The following is a 25,684-nucleotide window of genomic DNA, read 5'->3' as shown; positions in this document are numbered from 1 at the left end:
GGATGCAGACCGAGAGCTGCTGATGTCAGGAACGTGTAGCGGATGATTGCTTGTGAGTTTTTTGAGACAATAAAAATGTTCCGAATATATGCTGTAACTTTTTTTTCTTTTCTTCTTCTTCTTCAATGAAGTCTTTAAAAGCTTCCACGGAAGGTGAGTGGTTTGGTTTGACCTGTGGCTAGGTCTCCGCAAGATTGCTTTCTGCTAAAACATTGACGAGCCGAGGGAGCCCACGGTGAATCCTTGCGAGCTGGCTATTTGACAGTCTGAGATTCTCAGACAGATGAAAAGTGTCACATTTGAGCATAGTTCAGCAAATGTCTGAGAAGGAGTAAAAAAAAAAAAAAAAAAAAAAGAGGAACCATCTGCTGTTTCTTCTCTGGTCTCGGCTTCCACCCACTCCATCATTAGAGTTGCTCCCTCAGATTCCCTTCGCTCGAGCCTTTATCTCCCAGCTGAAGCTGAGCTATTGCAGTTGGCATTCAGAGTGGGCATCAACTAGTGCAAAACAATTCATCCTGCCCTTTTCTTCCAGAAGAATTTATGGAAAGTGAGCAATCACGCCACAAACGACACGAACGTCCATGTGCTATTTGAATGTGGGCAACAGGTTGTGCGCAGCGGGTCTCCACTCGTGGTTAGGTTTGACTTTCATCTTGAAAAAAAAAGGCCCGGAGACTTTACTTTCACAAGAGCTGTTTGGGAAGCAACAATCTCCAAGAAACGAGTAATACTTTTAAAGGATTTATGCAAATATGCAAAAATCACTTATGCATTCTGTTTTTGGGGGTAAAAACCACAACTTTTTTTTTTTTGATTGGGAGCAGCAGCGCACAGCCTTAATTTACAAAGAGTCTGTGTTTTCTGCTTAATTGACAGTCCAGCTTACTTCTACTTTCAACACATGGGCCACAACCGGAATTCATTCATTAAAATCAGCGGGGCAGTAGCTGGCACGGAGCCCAACGCAGGCGTAAATGTAAATCTGGCAGTTGGCACTCCCGTGTGCCGCCCCTCAATTTGAGTGCAACACCGTCATTAGTTGTAAATGATACCTTTGGGTCCGGTGAGCGAGGCCTCCGGAGCTTTGCCTCCATCGCCGCAGTGGTTCTCGTCAAAGGGCAGACAGTGTTCACCGGTTCCTGCGACCACCTCGGCGTTCGACTGCAGATCCTTGGTGCCCGTTAAGGTTTTAGGTCGGTAGATCCTCCGGGAGTTCGTGTCCGACACGAACAGCTGGCCGGTTACTGGATCGGTCGCCAGGAAGTACCGGTGCGCCGGGTTGTTGCTACGGTTACAACGATAACTCGGTTACATACTATTATTGCAGACAGCGTTTTTTCTTCAAAAGCCTTTTTTCTTACAGCGCATACTGATTGTTCTTAAATGGAACTAATTTACCTCTAAAATTCAATCCAATGCATCAATCTCTGTAAAATGCCCTAAACTACCTCCAAATCCTGATTTTCCCAATTTATTACATTCGAAACAGGTTTTAAATTACGTGTAAAGTGAAGAAGTTAACACCAACGTTCAGTCAGGTTCTGTTCTAAGTATTAATGCTGCCATTAAGAGTGTCATTTTCTAAAACACACACCATACATTGCTAATGAAGTGTACCAGTTCCTGCTTAAAATACAGACCCTATTATCAACTCAGAATTAGTAACAACATTGTCATGTACATGGATAATGAAGTGAGGAAGGGATTAATGGCTATTTGTAATGCTGTGAAAAACTGTGTGAAGAATTTCTATAGCAGAAAAAGTGGGAAACAGAGACGGTTGAAAAGATGGAAGTCGAACAAAAAGATTTAACATGAAACCACTGCAGAGGGGTTCCAGTTTACAAAACATAAATGACAAACCTGTGTGTGCCAGAATCATTTAATGTATTGTCTCTCCCAGGTGGGGGGGAACCCTTTGGAAATTACACAAATGACTGGCTCGCCTTAACAAACAACATCTGATTCTGCTTATTTGCGTGACGCTCACGGTTGATATTTAAGAACGATTGAATTAAGGCAGAGCTGATGCATAGCAGGTGCTTAAGTGTCATTAAAGAGCTCAAAAACAGAGGCAGTTACTGTGAAAAATAACTTGCTCTACAGTGCAGTCATAAACATGGTTGCACTCCAGCTTAATGGTACCCCTCTCAGTACTGGCTGACATTGAAAGTGGATAATGTGATGGTAAAATAAATGTGGCAATGAAACATCTTTGTGAAATGATAAACATGGAGTCATAAAACTTGACAGCTATTATGAGTCAAAATAAATGCCCCAAAAATCGGAGGTGCTTGCTTTCAAGTTCCTATAAAGAATGCAACAAGTGGGACATTAGTAACCCTTTCTTTTACAGTCAACCTGCAGGGGGTGGACGTGATGAATGAGATCCCGGTGTGGCGTTTTAAAACCCAATGAAAGTCATACAATAAATATTACCTTTGTGAAGCTTCTGACATTCAAACAGATGCGTGTACGAAAATGGTAAGGCTTTATTATCTTGGTATGAAATTGTGTTTGGTATTCAAGAACCACCACAAACTGCGGTCACAAAATCGGCGGCTCTTCGGTAGAAATAAAACAAACTTCCACCTGACGGCCGCGTCAGGCTTCTTTTCCCCCGTTTCATGAACCTTCCGCTCCATCTCAGAACGTTTTTTGCCCCACCTGTCCCAGGTGCGAGCGCAGGTGCGAGTCAACTCCTCATTAAACAATCACTACGTCCCGGGTAGCTGGCATCGTTCTGCAGGCAATCAGAAACTTCCGACTGATCCAGAATTCAGCAGCACTCGTGGTGTCCGTCTTTCACACGTCACTCCGCCTCCGCAGCGCCTGCCCTCCGCTGGCTCCCTGCAGCACCTCGGGGGTCGGCTCAACGGGGTTTTTTTTATTTTATTTTTAACCGAGTCACGTCCCCTCTCTCAAGCTAATGACTTATTAACTAAATGTCGTGTTGCGTCTCTAAATGACATGGCACGCATCCATCTCATTCCGTCTCAAATTACAAATAAAGCGCATTTGAATTCAACTAAGAATAAAATAGCACCAAATGAGGCAGACAAATACGTTTTAAATTCACATGGCCGTATGCAATGATCCCGTCAGCGCACTGCAGGCATTACCTTGACAGCCAGCTTAATAAAGTTACTCCAGTTTTTTTTTTTTTTTTTTACTCTCCGGAGCACCTCAGGCACGTGCGGTCAAGTTAATCACTGGAATGATGTAATTGCCACCAACGTGCATCTTCACTTGATACAGAGCCGTTGTCTTAATCATGAATACAAAGCAGTTGTGGAAGCCCCTCCGGAAGGGAACATCTGCCAAACACCATCGCTGCAAATGTAATTATAAGCTTCACAGTGATACTGTTTATTGCAGCACACTGATATTGGACTACACTACGTTTTATATGCAGGTGTTAATTCTACATTCTTACATGAACAGCCCTTTTTTGTTGTTGTTGTATTTATAAACAATGTTTTTAATCTGGACAGGACTTATTTTACACTTTGTCAATAATCCCACTGCACTAATTCTAACAGCCTCTTCTTGTTTAGATGTAATCAAGCTATAATCGGTTTGCTCCAATAAACATGGTGATCATTGTTGCTAAAGACGACTGTAAAAGGGAGAGTTATTCATGTGTTTATGAAAATGATGAAGTGCAGAAAGGACACAATAAAAACATGCACTAAGATAAGACACCTACCTGTGTCTAAAGTCTTTATTTCTATGACAGGGGAAAGGGGGAGCAGGAAAAGAGGAAAGAGAATCAAGGTGAAATGAACACATCTTAAGGGGATACTTTTCATTTTCAAGTTTGTCATTTGTCCAATCGGACAATTTCTTTATAGTATTTTCTTATTTTTTTTAAATTTTTTTATTTCTCATTGAAACCAAGAGGAGTGAGTAAAACTAGAGCAAAAAAAAATTAATTGCTAAAAAGCACAATTTTCCCTCCAAGAGTTTGGTGAAGGAAAAAAACAAACGGCTAAAAGTCTGAAAAGTCAAAGTAGTCCCCTTGAAGAATCAACAGAGCCGCGAGAGAAAATCACATTCAATGACAGTCAGAGGTGGCACCGCGGCAGAGTTACAACCCACAGAGAAGAAAAAAAAAACATGTTCTCCTGTGTTCATAAAGGCCCCCATCCCGCATCACCGCCGTGTTTCTCAATCTGACCACTCATATCGAAATATTGATTCAGCCACTTACAACACACTGACCACTGAAGCCAGAGTCTAAATACAGACTGTATGCGAACAGCAGCTGAAAGAGATTCAGGGACCCCCATTTATACTCCGCATAATACATACAAAAAAAAAAAACAACCTGAAAGGACTCGGGTCTTTGAGTGCTTGAAAGAGACTAACAGCAAATAAGCAAACCGAGCTACTCCTGTTCATGCAAGAAATGAAGATACGGTACATTATGCAAAGAAATTTGCACTCTTTCTACTGTATTGGTTTATAACTGCCATCTAGTGTGAAGGGAAATTTTCCTTGGTGTGTGTTTTTTTTAATTTTTTTTTATCGTGTCAGCCTAAATCTAATAAAGCTAACGCACCTCCTCGATGTAGTGTTTAGTCCTCTTCTCGTAAACAAAGGGAAACAGTTGCTCGGAGTCATAAACCATCTCTTAAACTATTATTTATCTAGGAAATTGTTGCTGAGCATGCATGGTTATTTGCAGCGGCGCCCGGCTTCTAATCCATACCGTCACACACTTCCTAAACACCAGAGGTGCTCTGCAGCGGCCGATGCCTGCGCAGGTAAACTAGCGAGGTTCTAGCCGTGGATGGGAATATTTTTCAGTCACTCACTCATTTCACATTTCCAGCGGACGTCCACGTTCGTTATCGTAACTTTACAAACCACTCGACGTACAACAACCTGCCGACAGCGTGGTGACCTACATCCTTTTGAGGCCGTTTCCGTGTTTGTCATGTATGTGTCTCGTGGAGGACGATGGCCCGATGTACATTTAATCAACATCTGCCACTTTGAAATAAGCCAACTGGCCGAATCAGAGTCATTGCTGGGAGAAGCCAAATTGGCATGTGGGCGTAAATCATCCCAATTACACGCTGAAGACAGGATGTCTTTCCTAATTATAGAGATGGATAGGCAAAAGATTTCAAATTTCTATGGGTAGGGGAGAACGATGCGTGTGACTGAAAGTCTGTCCACCGTGCCATTTTAGTTTCCCTCTCCGTGCTGACGTTTGATGCGCGAGATATTTCTGGTTTGGGGTCAGTTTTAGTACGCTGCATGATTTTGTTGTTTGTTGTTTCTATTACCTTTTCCTCTTTTTTATAAAAATCTATGCATTACAATTTGTATTTTAAAACTACCACAGAGTACTAACATGCAAGTATTTTCTTTTGACCTTAAATCCTGAGTTTATATTCAATATATGGATTCATCTTTTCATATAAAAGGTAAAAACTTTAACCTTGAAATTGCTATAAGTTGTTGAATGGTCAGGAGTAACAACAAGCTGCATAATAAATGCTGTAATTTTTTAAAAGACCCCTGCACCTTTTATGATGTTTATAAAATAATCTACTTTGAATAACACTGTGTCTGAAATGTCCCCCCCCTCCACCAAAAAAAAAAAATCCCCCTCAAATATCTTTTAAAAATCTTTAAAATAACATCTGTTCCTTCTCACTCATTAAACATTTCAGAATCTATGAATTTGCAAATATTTTTCTAAATTTTTATAGCTGCACACAAGGTGTCTCATTTTTCAGTCTAAAGTCTATTCTCAATGTTTGTTCAGGTTTCCACATTATTATTGTTGATCGTGCAAACTATTTGTGATGTCACAAATAATGCTGGTAGTCCCGCCCCTTCACATCAAATTTTCAACGAGCACAGAGCAGATGAACATTAAAAACAGCTTTCTAGTTTCAAACTTGGCACAGAAAAGCTCAAACATGAAAGCGTAGGAACACAAAAATAGTCTTACCGGAGCTCCATGATACTCGTGACGTTGCCGGACGGGTAAATGCGGCGGATATAGTTGAAATCTCCGACATACAGACTTCCATCGTTGCCCCACGCCAGAGCCACCGGGGCCAGCAGCTTGTTGCCTTGGGCCTGCCCGTTACAGCTGGGACAGGAGATGCTCCTGCGCCGCCCGTTCCCCATCACGGTGGAAATCACAGGGGGCTGCAGAGAGATGAACTGGTTCTCCCCGTTCCCTTTGTATAGAATGCCTGAGAAACAAAAACAGCGGTTATTTGCAGGTGTGAAAACAGGATTGGTGTTTGTCACTGGTGGCATATAACTGGACTCATTATTTATCCTTTATTTAACCAGGAAGTCTCCGGAGATACACGTGAGGGGGGGAAGTCTCCACGGATTTATATGTAACAGATCCAGATAAAATGGAAACATGGAAATACAAACATTCATTTTTTAACAATAGTGTGGATACCACCGGCTACCACTGGAGGTTGGCTCCAAAAAAGCTCCGGCACCGTAGACTCCAATTCAACTAGTCTCATAAAATTTTCAGTCAATAAAATTCATCCACGAGTTATATTGGTTTTGCTACCTTAAGTCAGTCCCTCTTATTCGTTTTCTGGCCATCCATCTGAAAATACTCCCGTCATTAATTTAAAAATAAGGTTCAAAAAGCTTATTGGTTTTAGGGGGCGTGTCTGTTTGATTGACAGGCCTGCGGTGGGCAGGACGTAGTATCGTCGGGTTTCCAGTCAGATCGAGTCAGATCCACCCCCCTCCCCCCGAGCTCGCTCAAATATGGTCACTACAGGCTCCAAACCGCTCAACTAGCAAACCGGCCGTTCACAAACCAACGGGTGACGTCACCGCTGGTTGCCGCCTGTGCCACTCGCATGTGTCTCTTTGTAAGTACTGAAATAGAGCTAGGAAGAAACTGTGTGAACAAAAACAGACTCTCATAAAACTAATTAAAAAAAAAATGTAAATTTAAAGTTTTAGAGATATTTGCCACTATGTTTTTTGTCTCCAGCCTTCAGGATTTTTCGCAGGGCTAACCCCTCACGTCTCCGGTTACGGACTTTACACACAGATATCAGAGTGTATTTCAGTGAAATTTTACATATTTTTTCTAAAATGTATTCTCTCAACCATAACCCAAGATCCGTTAGCCTCTCTGTCTTATTTCAGAAATGTGAAAGGCCTTTAAAGGTTGCCCTCAGGACACACTGCTAACATGTTTTTCATTAAAAAAAAAAGTGAGGGAAATTATGGTTTAAATGACTTGGGTTTAGATTTTGTTGAGTAAAGCTCAGACAATGATTTGATGTAAATAGTACAGGGAGTAGAGACTGCACACAGGCACACTGCTGACCATTAATTTAACTGATATACCCCCAACACCTGTGCAACGCTGCAGAACTGCTTCGGCGGGTTCCTGGAAACCCTCCACCGAGCACAAATATATATTATGTAAAATAATGTTCTTTTAAATTGTCAGGGAGCATGTTTTCGCCAAGTCACAGAGAGGTGGTAAACATAAATACAGTGCCGTGTACCTCCCCCTAGTACCGGTGCCTACATTTCACTGAGGACTCACCGAAATTGGTGAGTCACTACAGATTAATATTTTAACAAGGAGCAGATATAAACTGGCTTTTTAGGGGATTCTGATATAGTGGGACTCTCTTCAAAGGAGAAAAACACATCAAAGGGAAAAAAGTGCATGCTGGAAGCACTTAATTATTCACATCCAGCAACTTGTGAGAATTCACACAGCCTCTGTCCTAATTAGTGGATCTATGACACCACTGAATGGCCACATAATGTCATTCTCCCACAGCGTTGTACCGCGAGCCGCCGGTACCCTGGATGTATGTGAAATCAAGCGTGCCGCCGCGCCGCTTGTCCCCTCTCTGATTAGTTCCTTTCATTGATTTAATTGATTGAAGGGCGAATTCAAATTGCGGCACGGTCTGGCGAGACTCTCGACAGGACGATCTGACCAATCCATCTTTTGTATCCGAGAGCATTATACATGAGCCGCTAACAAAGACAAATAGGTCCGTGGGAAGGCTGTTTGAGTGTGTGTGTGTGTGTGTGTGTGTGTGTGTGTGTGTGTGTGTGAGAGACGCCATCAAACGCGCGACCTTGGGACTTTAATTGAAGCGTGATCCATGCGTCCGCTCCCTGAATGAAACATACAGTCTGATGAGCTGGGGAGGTTGACGCAGCACCCAGAAAACATAGCTACAAATAACAAATAAGCCGTGTAATCCGACTGGAACGTTAATGTCTGTTTGTGTAATAACTTCTTAACATTCTCGGCGAAGACAAAGACGTTTTCTGATATCGCGGATGTAATGCAGTGTGTAGGACATGGATCAGTTGCAGCACTACAGCAGCGGAGCAGTTTGGCTGACGTTCAGCTTTAAAAGAAAAAAAAAAAAAAAAAGAACGAAAAAAAAAAAAGAATGCTGAGGTCATTTTGGCAAGCTGCTGTGGTCCTCTCTATTTACACGTCCATCACAGTTTCCTGTACACACAAGTCTTAGCATAAGCTATTAGACAGCCTAATGGGATGGATTAAATACACTTATCAATCATCAGCTACCCTCCACCATCGCGACACACTTAGTATCGACACCGTTCCACTTTGATTTTTCACACACACGCACGCACACGCACACGCACACACACACACACACACACACACACACACACACACACACACACACACACACACACACACACACACACACACACACACACACACACACGACTGGCCGCCAACTTGGAGTGAGTGAGCAGATTAAGGTTCAGCTTCCTCCCCTCAAGGACACTTGGTCATGACACATTACTGCTGATGGTTGTTGCGAGGATCAAGCTTGTGACGTCTCAGCTGGAGAGCTGCACTGATGGGAATTTGGCTTCTGACTATCCGGTGCCCCCGGGCTGTGGAAGGGGACTCCTACAGTGCCCGGACTAAAATGGCTTTTGGAGTCCATCAACATATACTCTTGAATATTTTATATTCTAACTTCACCCTGCTCCGAGTTTGGATGCAAACTTAGAAAAAGCTGTAAACAAAACTTGCTTAAAGAAAATTAGGTCCAGCTACTTTGTTTCATGAGACAAATTCGCAAAGTTTTCTGAAACAAACTCTCTCAACAGATTTTGCAGAGGAGACTTCAAGTCACAGTTATGGCAGCTGAACAGCCGTCAGGGACGTGTCTGCTCATTGATTAGTAAATGAATGTGTGGAGGCGGGTTTCAGATTTTGGATAGAAGTCTGTAACTAAAAAAAAAAAAAAAAAAAAAAGAGAGAAATCCCTGTTTCGCTTTGGCACAGTGAGGGATAAAAAGACGTGTTAAGAAAAAGTCTGTTGTCTCTAGTTCCAAGATCACCCCAGTAATCTTCCATCCGACAAGCGCACGGGCCGTAATGAAATGTAAGTACATGTCACGCTGCATTTGCCACAGCACTAAACACTCTGACACAGTTAGACTGTAAGAGCAACATGGAATTTCCCAAATAATAGCCGAACGATACGGAAAACAATCTAAACTATAAATGTGCACACAAAAACAAATTACAGCGAATGAGACGTGGAGCCAGCGTGGAGGCGATTTTCTATCGTAGAAATTACAGTGGAAAATAGAAAACTAGAAGAGGAGTCATTACAGGAATATTTGAGCTGTCTGTCAGTAAAACAAACAAACAAACAAAAAAAAAAAAAATGATAATGTTTCGCTGGACCTTCCCAAACTGAATTGATTCCTCCCTTAGAATTATTACAAAGGCAATAATTTGTTTGATACGAGGCTAATTTGTGTCATGTAAAGGAAAAAAAAAAAAAAAAAAAGGCTTTAATCTCGACATCACAGCTTCCGAGATGATTAATGGTATGAATGCAGGGCCGAGGCCCCGTACCTGATAAAAAAAAAAAAAAAACTGGAGCGCCCTGAGCAATGTCACCTTGGTGACACAGAGAGAGTGCAGAGACTGGTAGGGGAGGAGTGGGAGTGTGTCTTAATTGCACCCTGTCCTTCTTTGTTCTCCTTTGCACTGTGTCATTCTCCGAAGATACCACCCCGGCTCACCCCCTTGAACCTGATGGAGGCTAAAAGTGGGCAGGGAAGCTCTCGGTGGCTATACTGTAAGTACACTCAGAGAGACACTGAAATCTTGAACTCTGGCTGTGCTCAAGAATCAGCTATGTTACCCGAGATAGAGACAAGCTGCAGATCGGGGGGGGGGGGGGGAGAGAAGAGAGGCATATCCACTTGTAACGAAAGAAAGGAGGGGCAGCAGGACATGACTGAGGCGCAGACACCAGCAATTTGCCTTATCTGGTTTGACAGGCTGTGGAGTGGAGGCAGGGAGACGGAGAGGGCTTCGGCTCGGGCCTTTTGCCACGAACGATGAGAGAAAACGTCCTCAGATGTTTCGAAGTGGTGCGAAAACGAGGCGGCAAGCCACAACAAAGAGCGATAGCCGAACCGCTGTGCAGCTGCAGAGGACCACCGCTTGCTAACACGTCGGGTGAGGACATTAGTCAAGGTTTACAGCATTAAAGAATCAATACTGGAACGGCATTGAAGGCAAACACTGATATTTGGATTCATCTTCATGCCGACTGAGGATATCGAACTGCACTCCTTGCCCAAAAAAAACACCCACGTGGGCCATACATCTCAAATGTCAGAAATTGACTGAATGCAAGACTGAATAATTCAGTTTGGATGTAGAAAATGCAAAGGGAATAAAACTGGGTGCCTCCTCGCCACCTCAGTAATACAAATTAATGTGAGGGCAAACAAGATAGGATTACCGATAGAGTTATGATGCTCTGATGCGAGCGCTGTGTAAACCGGCATGGCAAAGTCACTAACAAAAACATTTCACAGTCTTACCCGCACTCACTGTCTTTGGGTTGAGCTAATAGGATTGCAACATGAAACACCCCCCCCCCCCCACACACACACACACCCTGTTTGGCAAATTGATTAAGCTCCTGTCAGACAGGAAAATGAGACAGAACAAGTTTGCTCAACTATTTATAAATCTTTTTAAATTTAGTCAGACTTTGCCGTGTGTTTTTCGGAGCGGTGTCGCAATAAGACAAGTGATAAGTGTGAAAAAAAAAAAGCCTCGGGGAGGCCGCAGCATTTACAGCACAGGCACAAAAAAAAACCACAAAAAAAAACTCGACACCATCTGGTTGTTGTTTTATTTCTGTCATCACCGTTTCCACGTACGAGAAACAAGCCTGAACATGGTGATTTTTCACGCACAGTAACATTTTGATTTTCTGATAAATCCAGACGCACAAGTGAAGCTCCGTCTAATAAAGGACGCAAACATTAGCATATCAGACGCGCCGGCTGCAACTACCTGGTGATCGCAAATGCACCCTCACGACGGCTACGACTCCTACTGTGATGCTGCAACAGCGAGGGCTGCGGATATGAGTGTGTGTGCCACACTTTGAGACAGGTGGGACGAAACGCAGTGCACCAGCAGCAGTCGAGCTCGAGGCAGATTTCTGTGTTCTTCTGCGCACTTCACAAAACCTCAGGTTCCGGACATCTTGACAGATTGGGTTCGGCGATGGGCTCCTACATCTCTGCTTTTTAATGTTCAACAAAAGAGGCGGGACAAAGGAAAAGGAGCCGCTTCCCTGACATGTTTACAACAAACACATCTCACAATTTTGCCCGATCTCCGAGATGCGAGGTAACAGTTATACATGCAGTATACATGAATGATGTTACAAAACCCACCAAGGTGTTGTGGGATGAATAGCGTTGCCCTTGCCAATTGTGGGTGAGCATGTAAGATGCAATACAAAAGAAAAAAAAAAAAAAAAAAAGACCATATCCTGGAAGTAGGCAGAGTTCTAGCTACATTCCTCCCTGCAAACTGACCTCCTCCGGTGTAGCCCAAAAAAAATTCTGCTAACAAAAATAATCTCCGTGGTTTAGTTAAAGTTAGATGGACCGGGCCGAAAAAGAAGAAACAGATTTATACTTTTGTGTCGGGCGGTTGCAGAGGCAGCGAGAGCCTCCAGAGCTCATGTGAACCGAGTTATAAATGTAAGTACACATGAGGGCTGTGGAGATACCACACAGAGACCACAAGAAATCTGGTTGGTCAGCTCACGCCGCTTTTTTTTTGTGTGTGTCTCCTACGTGTTTACTATGCTTGTAAAAAAAAAAAAAAAAGAGAAAATACAATTTCAGTATCAACACCTTGAATACATATCAAAAGCTGTTGTCCATTTGAATGCTCTATTTGCCAAACAAAGCCTTTAATAGTGTGCTGTTAAATTAAAAAACTAACCTCACTAGACCTACTGATAATGCCTTAAACTACTACTTATTTACCTTGATAAATACATCCCATTTCAAAATAAGAACTTGATGCAGAACTTTAAGCGTTGCATTTAAAAGACAGCAAATAAAATGTCATTTCAAAGTGATTCGTTCATCTATTGCGCAGAATTGAATGCATCAGTGACACATCGCTGGCACCTGCTTTCAACATGAAGGGCCGACCTGTCGCCTCATAAAAGCTCAAACAAAGCTACAGTTAGATATTATTTCCGCTTTCTGAAGAAGGGATCTTATTTCAGCTCGGAACAAAGAAAAGCGGAAAACGTCTCCCCGTTGTGACCTCTGAGTGAGCGTAGGTGTACAATACAATAGCTGGGATTGTTGCTACTGGTGACCCCCCTCCCCTCCCCCCCCCGGGCCCCCACCCACCCACTCACCTGATGAGCACACTAGGAAAACTATATTCTGCACGAGAAGAAGGTGCAAATTGTAGCTTGGCTCCGCCCACCTACTGTTCACAGCTTCAGTTTTTGCTGTGATTATATTCGGGAAACCATGTTTGCATGATGGATTGTTCAGACACTCTGAAGGGCCGACCAAACAGCAACCACTTAAGAGTGGCCAAGTGTGATGACGTTGAATAATGGGGCTAAATGAAGCGACACGCACAGTTGTAGCGATGCCAGCACACATCGAGGAATTGAAGGCGGAGTCTAAACGTTTGTTTAAAAGTTATGTTTGAAAGTCTATTTTACATTGGTGGAATTTAGTTTCTTTTCTGTCTTTAAAAAAAAAAAAAAAAAAAAAAAAAAAAAAAAATTCTGTGATTGTTATTTAAAAACAATGCTAGCAGATTTTGAGGAATTAAGAATAAAATTAATTTAATGTTCAATTCCCCACATGGCGTTGCACTATGCTAACATTTGGGGAGAGTCTCTGTCGTTTCAAGCTTGGTAAGTTTCAGCCAACAAAATACAGCTGCTCCAACAGTTTCAATTAACCCGAGGTGCAAGCCCATTAGGATGCAACTACTGTGGCCAGGCTCTGGTCCTGCTGTGAAGTTGGGTCTGGCAATACCGGGCTACAGAAATTGTTAATGATGAAAAAACTAGATTGACAATTTATTGCTGAGCCTCTACATTTAAATGAAGATTTACATTTAAAAGTCTGTTTGAAATTAATGGAATTTGGTTTCTTTTTTTTCCTTTTCTTTTTTTTTTTTTTCAGGACATTGCCCTTTAGGAACCTGATGATGGCTTAAAATATGAAAGAAGCTCAAAAAAAGACCCCACCAGGACAGTTCAGTCTGCATCGTTATATATCACACTGAACTTAAACTGACCTGCACCTCTACCATCTTCAATCTGAAACATCCCTGTCAAGAAACATCAAACTCGGTAGAAAAAAGTCAATCCGAAAAATACCACGTTGCTCTGTGATTTGAAGACACAAGAATCCAATGACAACCAGGAAAACTATTACCAGAAGATTTCCGAGATGCATTTGTTGTTAGTGCACTCTAACATATTGCGCTGTTTGCCAATAAAACAGACGGAATCCTTTATTAATTTCTCTATGCTCTTTGAAAGTGAGTCATGTATAATTTATCTGGGACTCGAAAGGGATAAAATTATTTTCCTAAAGAGCTTAAACCGTACTTTAGAAATGAGCAACGTCCAAATATTAAAAACCCACCAAAATGAGATAAACAAAAAGACAAAACAACTGAGGATTCATACAAGGCCTATTCAAACAAAATACCTAGTCACAAACAGCAGTCAGACAGTGTGAGTCTAAGTTCTGACCTTGAGTATTTTTCAGATGAAAGGGACACAAATTGTGTTGGACAACTGGAACAATGATCGAGAGCCGGAGTGGGTTTAATGTCAAAACAGCGTTGTAGCGAAGTGACAATGTCGACTACCCCGAGACCCTGAGGCGCACTTCTAATAATTGCAGTCATATTACTGCCTCAAACAGTGGTAACACACTGAAACCCCTTTAATAGTGCGCTGCCTGAATCCTCCAGATTACAGAGTGACCTCGTGGTGCTGTAACCCAGCGGTGACTGTGTATTTGATCGTTACTTTATGCACGTTTTCACTTCCTCACGTCTCCGCGGCGGCGCGACAAAGACAAACTCATGTCCATTTATTGCACCCGCCGATTAAACAGAATCTGATTGATGACGGAGCAAGAAATTAATTAAGTTTATTGAATTAATGCGGGAATTAAACATGACGCCTGTTCATCAAAAAACGCGGGGCCTCTCACGAGCGGGCAAAAAGGCCGACTTCTTCCCAAAATAGCTGAGTGCTGTGGAACCGTGGCGCGCCGTGCACCCTGGTGACTTACTCGCTGATTTATTCAGTCATTACTGTGAATGATCGGCCCTTCAAAACTCTCCTCTATTATCTGCAGATGGGATGACGAACCATATTTCATTTTGATTCAAGTATTTATTGCGGTGATTCAGGGTAAAGACCACCTGCCTGTAACCCAAAGAGGCCACGTATCTCTGCCCCACAGCCACACACACACACACACACACACACACACACACACACACACACACACACACACACACACACACACACACACACACACACACACACACACACACACACACACACAGTCTATATACGAGCATGTCTTACCATTCTGAATGTCCAATACGTGGTGTTTGTCTAACATCCAGCCTCCCATGTTGGCGGCATCCAGTTCGTAGCCTTGCAACACGGCCGTCCTCTTCTCCCAGAGCACCACATCAAGGCAGGACTCATATTCATACCCCACCGACACTGAAAGTAATGACAGCGGATGAACACGGTGAGCAAGGTTGCAACCTCCTTACTTGACACTTACGGCAGCAATGAGGCTTGTAAGACATTCAGCACACGTCGGGGCTGTTTTTCCCGTGTTCGCCGGCTTCTGCTGACTGTAATTTTCTCCAGCTGGGATGATTTTAGAAGACCCATGGGGGTTTCTGTGTCTCACCTGCACTGTTTGGATTTTATGCGCTCTCCTCTCATTTGTCTGTTTTATCTTGTGTAAAAGCAAATAAACCACAACGCGAAAATAGCGTGTAAAGTGGCGCGAGTTATTTAAACAATAAACGGTTCAGATGGAGAACATTACAGTGCAATATGCTGTGATATGGTTACGGCCATAAGACATGGACGGGTCCCTTTGATTGTCGCGGTTGTGAGGTTTTTTTTTTTTTCTCTGTAACAGAAATTGCCGCAAAATATTAGAATGCGTGTGCTACTGCACGTCATTCTGTGAAACAAGACCATAAGAACAACGAATACAGTAAAATCCTTAAAACGACACTTAAATTAGTTTAAACAATCATAATTAAAATATTCTGTTACGTGTGATCTGGTCAAAAGATTCTGCCATTTCGCTTTCCACCAGTCAATGCTGCGGCTCCTTGCTTAAGTTTTTGAGGTTGCTGCCTCACAGGCAATATTTTTACTTCGTGCACAGCTGCTGAAATATCATACATGCAAAACAAAGAAGTCAGCGAAATGAGCAATGGCCTTCAAAAAAATGCAGCACTGGGGGATTTCAAGATTTCACACCAGCTGCTAAATCTTTATTGCGCCCGGTAACAAAAGCAGCGCCGGACTAAATTTACAAAAAGTGAAAATCAATCTTCAGGAGTTGGACCAGGGTTCACTGCATGAAGGTAGCACGACTATCTACCGGTGGGGCCGAGCTTACACAACATCTTCAGTAGGCAGCAGCTTCACAGCAGGAACTCACCCACAGCCTCTGCTAGGCCAAAGACCTTTTGATTGTAGGCGTCTGTTTTATCCCAGAGGAAGGTGTAGGAGAGGTCGGGGAAGGCAGGGAAGGACTTCTGGAACTGACGGCCCATGACGGCAACCATCAGGTGCACCTTCATCAGGCCAAAGGGGAGGCGGTCCTGGGTCAGGAGCACCTTGAGGATGGGCTTGTAGCCAGCTGCCCTGGAGCTCAGGTAGACCAGGTTGAGGTCGCTGCCCGGTATGGCCACTTGCTCGTGAAGGACCTATGATTTTAATTAGCAGTCAGAGCGGTGCCAAAACCACAGCGTGAAGCAGAGACTTAAGTAACACAGTTGACAGCAGTAACAAGAGTCTGTATTTAATGAAGAGAATGATTTCAATCACGGTAAATCAGTGGTTCTCAACTGGTACAGCTTAAGGAGCCACGTTTTTCTTTAGCCATAGAGTCTTGACGCAAATCTTTGAAATGTTTTGAGCCGCTTAAAATTATTGAGTGAAAAATAGCAGAGTGAAGAACAATGCCATCATGCACTGTTTAAAAATATGAAATGAACAAAAAGAAAAGTGTAACAAAAGCGCAATTAGGGCTAAAAACCCAATTAAGTAAAGGCAGACTTGTCTGGTGACACTTATTAAGTTTTAAGAATATAAATCAAACTGTATAAGCTAATAGGGCAGAGTATTCTTTCATTAAATAAAAAATAAAAACATATCGAACCCTAAATCTGTTTACAAATGCCCGAGTGAAAGCAAACTACAATTGTGACATTGTTAGTTTTGGTAGTTACTGTCAAGACAAGTAGAAATTTTGTAGACTTCAGGAAAAAAAAAAAAAAAAAAAGCTCAATTTTTTTCTCCTTCGACTTTTTGTTTTCACGCCAACCAATGGCACCCACCAGTTAAGAACCACAGCAATAAATAATAAATAAAATATACGTGATGTACCGTATAATAATATAATATATCGGAATTTCTACAGTAAACTTAAGGTCACAACAAATCTTTGTTGCCCTATAGGATCATTTTTTTTTTTGTTGCTAGATAATTATGTTGTATTCTATTTAGTACAATGAAACATTAAGCAGTCAAAATAAACAAAAGACCGTTTTTAAATGCCATATCACAGACTACAATATTCTCTCTGCAAAGTAAGCTAACTTCACAGATAGTAACTGAATTCTTCACTATTAGTCCGTGGGAGACAACACAACTCAAGTAAATGTTTTAATCTCTCTCTCTCTCTCTCTCTTACAGCGTCTCAGTTCTTGACCAGGTCGCACATCGGACGACCACAACACTCACACTGACCAACCCATTTGGATTCCTCCCCTCGACATTTTTTTTTTCTTCTTCATTTTCTAACCCGTTTGAACTGTAAAACGTGCAGAGTCCCATTTTGCATTGAGGGATTTTCAACACTGATTTGGGCCAAATGGATACAAAACAAATCCTGAGGCATGTAGCCTCCATGTGATGTGCCCTAAGAAATCAGTGTTTCTGCGAGACAATTTATGGCTTAGTATTCGGGGAGATGGCTCTATTCAATCAAAGCCCAAAGGCGAAGTGAAAGTCAAATCTGACTGTTTAACATAAGCAAGAAAAGCAGTGGTAAAGGAAGATAACAGCATTAATGTTTCTCCGCGCCTGTGTATTTGCAACGCCGCAGCCTGCAACGCTGCGATCAAACACGAGTCAAATTATTAAAGTCATTCAAAAGTATCAGATAGGAGCTGAAATGTGGGATCGGCCATAAAAGTAATGCGATGTCCTCAGGTCACCCCCGCGGCAGCCGTCTCACCTGCGTCTCGGGGATGATGGGACTGTCCTCCGGTGACGTCTTGTACAGAGTGGAGAGGGGCGTGGCCAGGATGAGGGGGTTGGGCCTGATCAGGCCGGTCAGGTAACAGCTGGGGATGTCGTTCTCCTCTCGCTTCATCACCACCGTGTCCATCACGTGGAAGACGTTCCAGGGCTGCCACACCGTGCGGTGCAGCGAGGGGAACGGGGCGCGCTCGTAACTCAGCGTCAGAGAGGCGCCGCCGTTGGCCAAGAGGTCATACCTTATAATATAGTGAAAACATGGAAATGTAGATTAAAAAAACGCAAACAAAAACACTGTAGAGTGATGATCTAAATATAAAGGTTCAGAAGTATCTGCTAAGCCTTCTTATTTGAACAGTTTTGGCTTCATTTCTATTGGTTGCGATAACATTATACGCTCCTCATCAAAGCAATAATGAGAAAGCATTTTAACATCAAAAGCCGACAGGAAAAGATAATCAGACGAGTTGCGAAGTCAGTTGTTTCACCAACGAACCACTTGGTTCGAAGATAAAGCGAGACCCAAAGAATTTGCACAAATGATTTTCCCCAAGAAATCGCTGCAAGAGGAAGCAACAGTACGTCCAAGGAAACTTGAAATCTTCTGAACAATGTTGTCACATTCCCAGATCTCATCGTTACCATTATCTCAGTGATTTTTTTTTTTTTGGTTTTGTTTCCTACCGAAAAGAATGATGGCTAAAAAAAAAAAAAAAACGATTGGTGTAATTTTGAAAATTTCCCCTGTGGTGCAAGGCAGCACAATAAATATGTATTTCAGGACTCGCCTGATAATCCTTTTTCAATTGAAAGGGAAAACTTTTCCCGATCAAGCGGTCTCCCCACTTTTCAGCCTCCATATTTTACTGTATTATCATTCACTGAATCTAATTTATGACTTTTGTTCACCCACGCAAGGTCTCAGAAGACACTTTATGGTTGAATTTGGTTCGCAGTGTTGAGTCTGGGGAGTTTTCTGTGGTGAACTGGTTTTAATTAGTACGACATTACTCAGGGAAAAGTTACTGGTTTGGAAATGAAGGGCGAGTCTTTGAAGTGCTGCTCTATATATTCGGCGAGCTCCGCTACCCAGGGGGTAAAGCATCTGTGTGGTGACATCGCATGCAGTCACACGCACAATGACACACACACGCACGCACGCACGCACACACACACACACACACACACACGCGCACACACACGCGCACACGCACATGCGCACGTCAACAGCCAAGCTGTGCAGCTGACCTAAAACAGCTTCCTTCTCAAGCTCTCTCCCCACTTTGGGCAGTGAGGAGCTCACAGCTGCAAGAGGCCGGGCTTTGATGCTGCCTCCCCCCCCCCGCCCCCAACCCCAACACACACACACACACACACACACACACACACACACACACACACACACACACACACACACACACACACACACACACACGCACACACACACACGCAGACCCGCTCCTCCCCACTCCTTCTTAACACACTGAGCGGATCTGTTGGCCAACCAAGTGTGATTATCCCCGACCATTTATCACGCTCCTTGTCAGAAGAGTTACAGGGCGGAATATCTGAAGAAATCAGCTAATCCTCAGCTATCTGGGGACCCGAGGATTGTGATTCATAACAACAGCTGTACAATTCTTTGCCACTCAATAAGCTTTTTTATTCCACACCGGCAACACATAAACATGGCCTCTGTCTGTCGAATTTTTTAACGAAGGCCCGGGTCTGTAATCTCGGATGACCATCTGCAATAATAAAGCTCCTACCTGAGGTGAACCCTCCCAGTAAAATATGTCACATGTCTTGTATGTGTTTGCACTGCCATTATTAAGAACCCGTCTGCGGTAATAGCAGGAGAAGGTCAGACAGTAATCCCATGTTTTACTACACCGCGGGCAGATTGATTCTACCCTCGCTGATTCAATGCATTTTAAACAGCTCGGTTCAAAATGGCCTCCACCACTGTGACATTTGCATGAGGAATTGTTCGCGGGCACAATGTGCTGCTGTTTCGATTTGTTTCGAGCGCTTTTTGGACAACTGCCAGGACGATTCTCCCTCCGTTGCGACAGCTTTCCTCTGCATTTTTCCACACTGGTCCGGGGGACAGCGGTGCATGTCACAAAGAAATCGTTGCAAGGGCACAGGTTGAAGCCGAGGACTGAGCTGCCAGTGAGAATCCTCCTCTGTTTATTTGGACATGTAAATCAGCGCTGATAAATGGAGATGGATCGCCGTGTCTCCCCGCATGCTGCACCCACTGATGCATGCGCGCACAGAGACCCCCCTCTTACATGCCGTCCTGCCGCGTGACGGTGTAGCCGTACTCCGGGTAGTGCAGGAAAGACACGTTGACTCCAATCAGCGGTGTCCCGTCTCCCGTTAGGACCTGACCCCGGATGACTGATGCCAGACTGTGCGGGGGCAAACAAACACAGAAAGAGACAAGTAAACAAACAATGCCAGCCGGCGTCAACAAGCGGCCGCTGCATCAGCGCTGCTAACAAACTGTCGTCCCGTTTGCTGGCGGCGGGAGCAGAGAGGTATGATTAACTGACCGTGAGGAACACACACACACACACACACATATGTCAGCGGTTGTTACTCATGGAAATGCCACTTTACAGATCCCCTCTCTGTCTGTTCACTGCTGTTAGGAACCCATAATTCAGCGGGGTAAGGGTTTTCTGCTCGGATTTTGCAGTGTCTTGCACATGTATTGCAGCATTTATATTCCACAAGGACACAGAAATTGCCGCTTTTTTTTTTTTTTTTTTTTTTTTAATTTTTGCTCCGCTCACTTAAACCCCGTTTTTCCACATTTTTAAACATTTATTATGACAAGATGCAACACACACTGCTGTGTATGGCTCAAAAAGGGATTTCAATTTGAGGCCGTCACAGAAAACTGAGGACATAAAAGCTAAAAGAGTGTAAACACACAGCATATTGTCTGGCCATGAAGATTCACAGTTAAATTATCAGTCTGCTAAGTAAAGTCAACTTGGTAAATGAGGTGTACAATCCTCCCAGCAGTGAGGCTATCAAATGAGATTCATGAGTGCAGTATAGTATCACGGTATTGTTATCAGTCTGACCTTGCTGAACTACGAATTTCCCCTAAATTGTGTCTGATATACGTGGGGTTGTTCTGTAGAGTATTTTTTTCCTGCAAAAAAGAAAGAAAAAAAAAGAAGCTTTTTGTCAATGTCACTCGTGTGATAAATGTCTGTGGTAATACCCGCGATGAAAGATAATGTATCAACACAAATTGTGTTTCGAACAAGCTCTTCAACTCGGTAACAGATATCCTCTTGATGCGAGAAGTTGAAGAGCTCTGCGGCTTACGTGTCAAGAGGCACTTTATAGGAATACAGAACAACAAAATGCAACGCTGGAGGCAAAGTGCCACCAAAAACAAAAAAGGACAAAGAAAAACTGAAAAAGGATTTTTGAAGTAAAGAAAAGCAATGCAGCGACATAAAAGAGGAGTTTGGATGTGAATGGACAATGGCATTTGAATACAAAAAAAAAAAATCAAACGTTAGGCAGAGAAAAGTCCAAATGTGAAGGTCTATCGAGGATGTCACCGCTTACAAAAAAAAAAAAAAAAAAACAGGAGGGGAGATTCTTGTGAGCACAGTCCGTCGTCTCCACCAGTATTTTTGACCTCCATTCACACCTGGTGGCTGCCTTGAATAACCCACCTCCTACAGCTGGCCAAACAGCAAAGCCATTGGAGCAGGTAGAGGGGGGTGGGGGGGATGGCGGGGGAGTTAAATGCTTCACTTCAGGGCACCACTGTGGTAGTTAGTCTAGCATGGGAGAGCATTACTCATTCACTTTCCCCCACTCAGATTTCACCCTGCTGGTAAATGGATTTGCTTCTGGTCAAAAGGTTCCCCACCTTCCAGCATCTCCTCCGCTGCTTTCACGTAAAAAAAAAAAAACACACACAAAAAAAAATATTTTCGATTTATAAATCACAGACACAGAAGATTAATGCGGTATTAAAGCCTCACATCTCCTCTGCCATTATTCAGTAGGTCTTGTCTAACACCAAATTCTCATTTTTGTTTTCTTAAGCAATTTCTCAAGTGAAGGCCTTTTGTTTGAAGGTAAGAGGTGAAAAAAAAACCAACCCCGCTATATTTCTACGTCAACGTGTAATCATCCGACACTTCTCAACCACAGAAGTGAATTCATAAAGTGTTTTCCCCGCATTTGTCACGAGCGGGCCAAAAAAACATGTCCTATTTTGCCACTTCATCTGCGGGTCATTACGTACATGGGAGCGATGATCAACAGCTTCAGCCCCTCTCTTATTTCCCTTCCCCGCTCTAAGTCTGGCACAAGCATCTCCCATCGTTTATTTACCGGCTCAAAGAACAAGGCCACTTAAGAGACTCGGCGAAGGTTCACTCTCTCTTCCCCGTGTCTCTATTAATCTTTGGAGAGGCAAGATGGACGCTGGAAGAACCGAACGCCAAGTCGCAGCATCTGCTGAAACTCCCCCCCCCCCCCCCACCCCCACCCCTCCTCCCAAGAAATGAATCATGTAATTCGTGCATTCTTATCTATCATTGTTCCACACTGGCTGGAGGAAAATTAAAAAAATAAAATAAAAACACCATCTGAAAACCCAGTGGGACACTTGTGTGGGGCCATGTGATACGGCTGGTGGTGGGGGTGGGGGTGGGGGGGGGGGACGACACCACAACACATGTTTTACTCTCCGTGCTGTACGAGGGACAAGTTTACTGCCGGGGTTGTAAAAACCTGACCGCACGCTGAAATCTGCTCCCTTTCTCTCGGCTTTCTTGGAAATAAAAAGAAAAAAAGAAATAGAAGGACGGGAACGACCTCTAACTGTTTCTCATTTCTGTACCGTTAGACATCAGATTCTCCACAACTCGGCGTCACACTCGCCACTGTTGTTAGAAGCCTTTCTTATCTGGCATTGTTCCAGTGCTTCACAGACTCCTTTTTTTTTTTCTTTTTTCTTCAGAATGTACACTCTGCAAAGGCTGTCAATAAATTATTGACTCTATAACCTCAAACGGAAGTAAAAGAAAAAAGAAAAATAGGTCGCCAAACAAACTCTGCTACTCCTGAATTATACTTCATTATGTGACTCTATTATTTCATGTAAACGGTATTCATGTCGATGTGATAAGTAAAAAAAAAAAAGAAAAAAAGGTAATTCATTTAGTCAAATGTAGCGGTATGCAATGTTCGCAGAGGCGCTAAAATGCTGTTTTTGATTAGTAAAGTAACTTGTACTCCGAGATAAAAAAAAAAAAGGGGCGAATTAATATTTTGAGCAAGAGAACTAATGCCGGTGCCAGACATGAAATCGACAGTAAGCTGAAGACAATGAGGATGAGGATTACGGAGAACCCGACTGGGGGGGGAACTGCCTCATTCTATATTTTCAGTAAAGCATGCTATTTACATAAGGATTACTTTAAACTATTGGAGGAAATACTCCCAAAGCCTTCTGCACACAGTCGGCAATCATTTTGCTCTCCATCAGTCTCAAAACAAACTCGGCTCATGATTTTGACCAGATGTGGTCTGACTTCTCAGTTTGCGCTTTGATTTCGCGCAGTAGTCTGATCATCGGGTGAGATCTTTTTTTTTTTTTTTAGATCAAACTTTTCATGCAATGTCTGTACCTTGGATAAACACTCTAACACATGCGTTCCTGCAACAAGCAGAAGAGAAACGTGTAGGTGTTACAATGAATACAATGAATACATTCCTGAAATTGAAATGTCACAGGTTTCATGTCCATCAACGTCAAAACGTCTTTGAATGACAATAAAGCACAGTGGAGCGCTGGAATGATGTGTGGAAGGATGTGTGCAGAGGGATATGCGAAGGGGAAAAACACTAAAACTTCTTGAGGAATATTAAAGAGAAATAATACCAAAAAAAAACAAGACTTAACTTTGTTAACTTTCTAAAGTGGGCCGTCTCAAGTGCATTGGATCGTGCATTTAAGGTCTAAATCCACTTTCTGATGGCGGAAATGCCGAGTAGTAGGAAATAACGCTGCTCTACAGAAGAAAGAGATCCGCTCGTGTGCAGGTTGACGTTAACACAATAATACAATCGCTACAATAATCATCTTTTACACTGCCGCCTTTTTACTTTTGATCTTTTTCATGTTTGTGCGTCGGCTGCACGTCCCTGTGTGTAACAGGACGAGTGCCCGACCGTGTCTCAGTTTAAGACCAAACACGCCCATGGGCGCTCAGATGGACGCTGGTACTTTTGCTATTTAAACAACGTGGGCGCTAGAAGTGAAAATAATAGCAGCATCGGTCTGGAACTGGCAAAGACACGTGTGACGCTCTTGGTGCTGTTTTGCACCGGTTGTAAGATGGAGCCCAAAGAGTCCAACGCTGCTCTATGAGGCTGCATATAAGCTCAGTGATGCTAATGTCAGCATGTGAAGACGCCTGCACTGAGCATGTTCACATCATTAGGGATGCACAATATTGGATTTATTTAATTTTTTTTTTTTTGTGTGCCCGTATCTGATATATAAATATTTTCTAACTCATTCGGATGATTCCCAAAACCTACATACATGCACATATGTTGCTGTATTTCTAATTGCAGAAAACATCAAGTCTTTCTTGTAGTGGAATCAATATAATAATAAGCCTACTCTAATCGCGGTGGACCACTGGCAGATGTAGACATAAAAGACAACGATTGTCAATACGTGCACAAATTAAAATAAGAAAAAACATGCTATATTTATTTCCGTGTAACATTTTCTGTCAAACAAATCCATAAGAGTCATCTCACTCAAAGAGGCTTCGACGATGCTCTGCCCTCACACGATACCCACACACAGGGCAAATTTAACCTTTATCACATGACAGTAAAGTGCATCCAACAACTGCGCAGCAATTAAAGCCCCTAACAGAGCATGACTTAAAGCGTCTGTCATGACGGCAGACATTTTCATTCGTGCCGATGCAGGTATGTCATTTGTCACAAAATTGTTTGCAAGCTATCATCTGCTAATGAACCCTAAAAAACAAACAACGCACAGGCAAGACTGAATGTTATCAATCTTTAAGGTATTTGGTCAGACACCACCGACGTGATTACCGTACATCTTTCGGGGAACGTGACTGATAGAGATAGGTAGAGCTAATGTCTAACAATAACATTACACTAAACACTTTAAAGTCCTCTACCTTGCAAAAACAGTTGTGAACAAAATTTAAAAAAAACAAAAAAAACGTGAAAATTGTCATCAGAACAGAAAATCTATCAAGTAAAACAAAATAACATAGTAGGTGTGATTTTAATATATTCTTACTGAGTAATAACTTACAAAATCCAGTAAAAAAAAATAAGTGTATCATTGTTTGATGTTCTTTTGTTGAAAGACCAGTTAAATCATGAAAAGCTTTCCAGCTCAAATCAAAGAAATGTCTCTAAGTGTTGCGGCCTCTGATATACAAATGTACTGTGTGATTGGCAGCCCGCTGATGATTTAAAAAAATAAATTAAAAAAAAAGTGAAAATGCTGTGAGCGTGTTATCCTGCTGTAAGAAACTTCATTCTCATGTTCCTACAGTCATAAAGGCTATTTTCAGCGCGGAACAAGCTCACTCTTGACCTACTTAATCTTCACTTGTTAAAAAAACAACAACAACAAAAAAAAACACAACACACTGTAAACACACTCGTCACGTTGACTGCAAAGACAAAAAAATTGTCTTGGACGTCTCCGAGTAGCTGCACAAACA

At 42.7% G+C, this 25,684-nt stretch overlaps 1 protein-coding gene across 12 annotated transcripts in view; it reads right to left on the bottom strand.

Moving 5' to 3' along the window:
• Positions 1–25,684, bottom strand: part of LOC138622727 (teneurin-3) — a 187,834-nt gene that overhangs the window by 14,902 nt on the left and 147,248 nt on the right. For 10 of the 12 annotated variants that reach the window (XM_069701719.1, XM_069701721.1, XM_069701722.1 and 7 more), the window contains 7 exons: positions 20,201–20,320; positions 17,881–18,142; positions 16,078–16,345; positions 14,967–15,110; positions 5,975–6,224; positions 3,713–3,733; positions 1,056–1,288 (listed from right to left, as the gene is read on the bottom strand). In XM_069701719.1, the coding sequence (XP_069557820.1) occupies positions 1,056–1,288; positions 3,713–3,733; positions 5,975–6,224; positions 14,967–15,110; positions 16,078–16,345; positions 17,881–18,142; positions 20,201–20,320 (1,298 nt within the window). The remainder of the gene's footprint in view (positions 1–1,055; positions 1,289–3,712; positions 3,734–5,974; positions 6,225–14,966; positions 15,111–16,077; positions 16,346–17,880; positions 18,143–20,200; positions 20,321–25,684) is intronic. The other 2 variants (XM_069701726.1, XM_069701729.1) reach the window with 1 other exon arrangement.

This window comes from Brachyistius frenatus, unplaced genomic scaffold (genome assembly GCF_029030835.1).
Source record: "Brachyistius frenatus isolate BFR_SWC_R1_liver_20210118 unplaced genomic scaffold, ASM2903083v1 Contig_38, whole genome shotgun sequence".
Taxonomy (NCBI): domain Eukaryota; kingdom Metazoa; phylum Chordata; class Actinopteri; family Embiotocidae; genus Brachyistius; species Brachyistius frenatus.
Note: the sequence above shows the minus strand (reverse complement) of the source record. Positions and strands in the feature narration are given on the sequence as shown.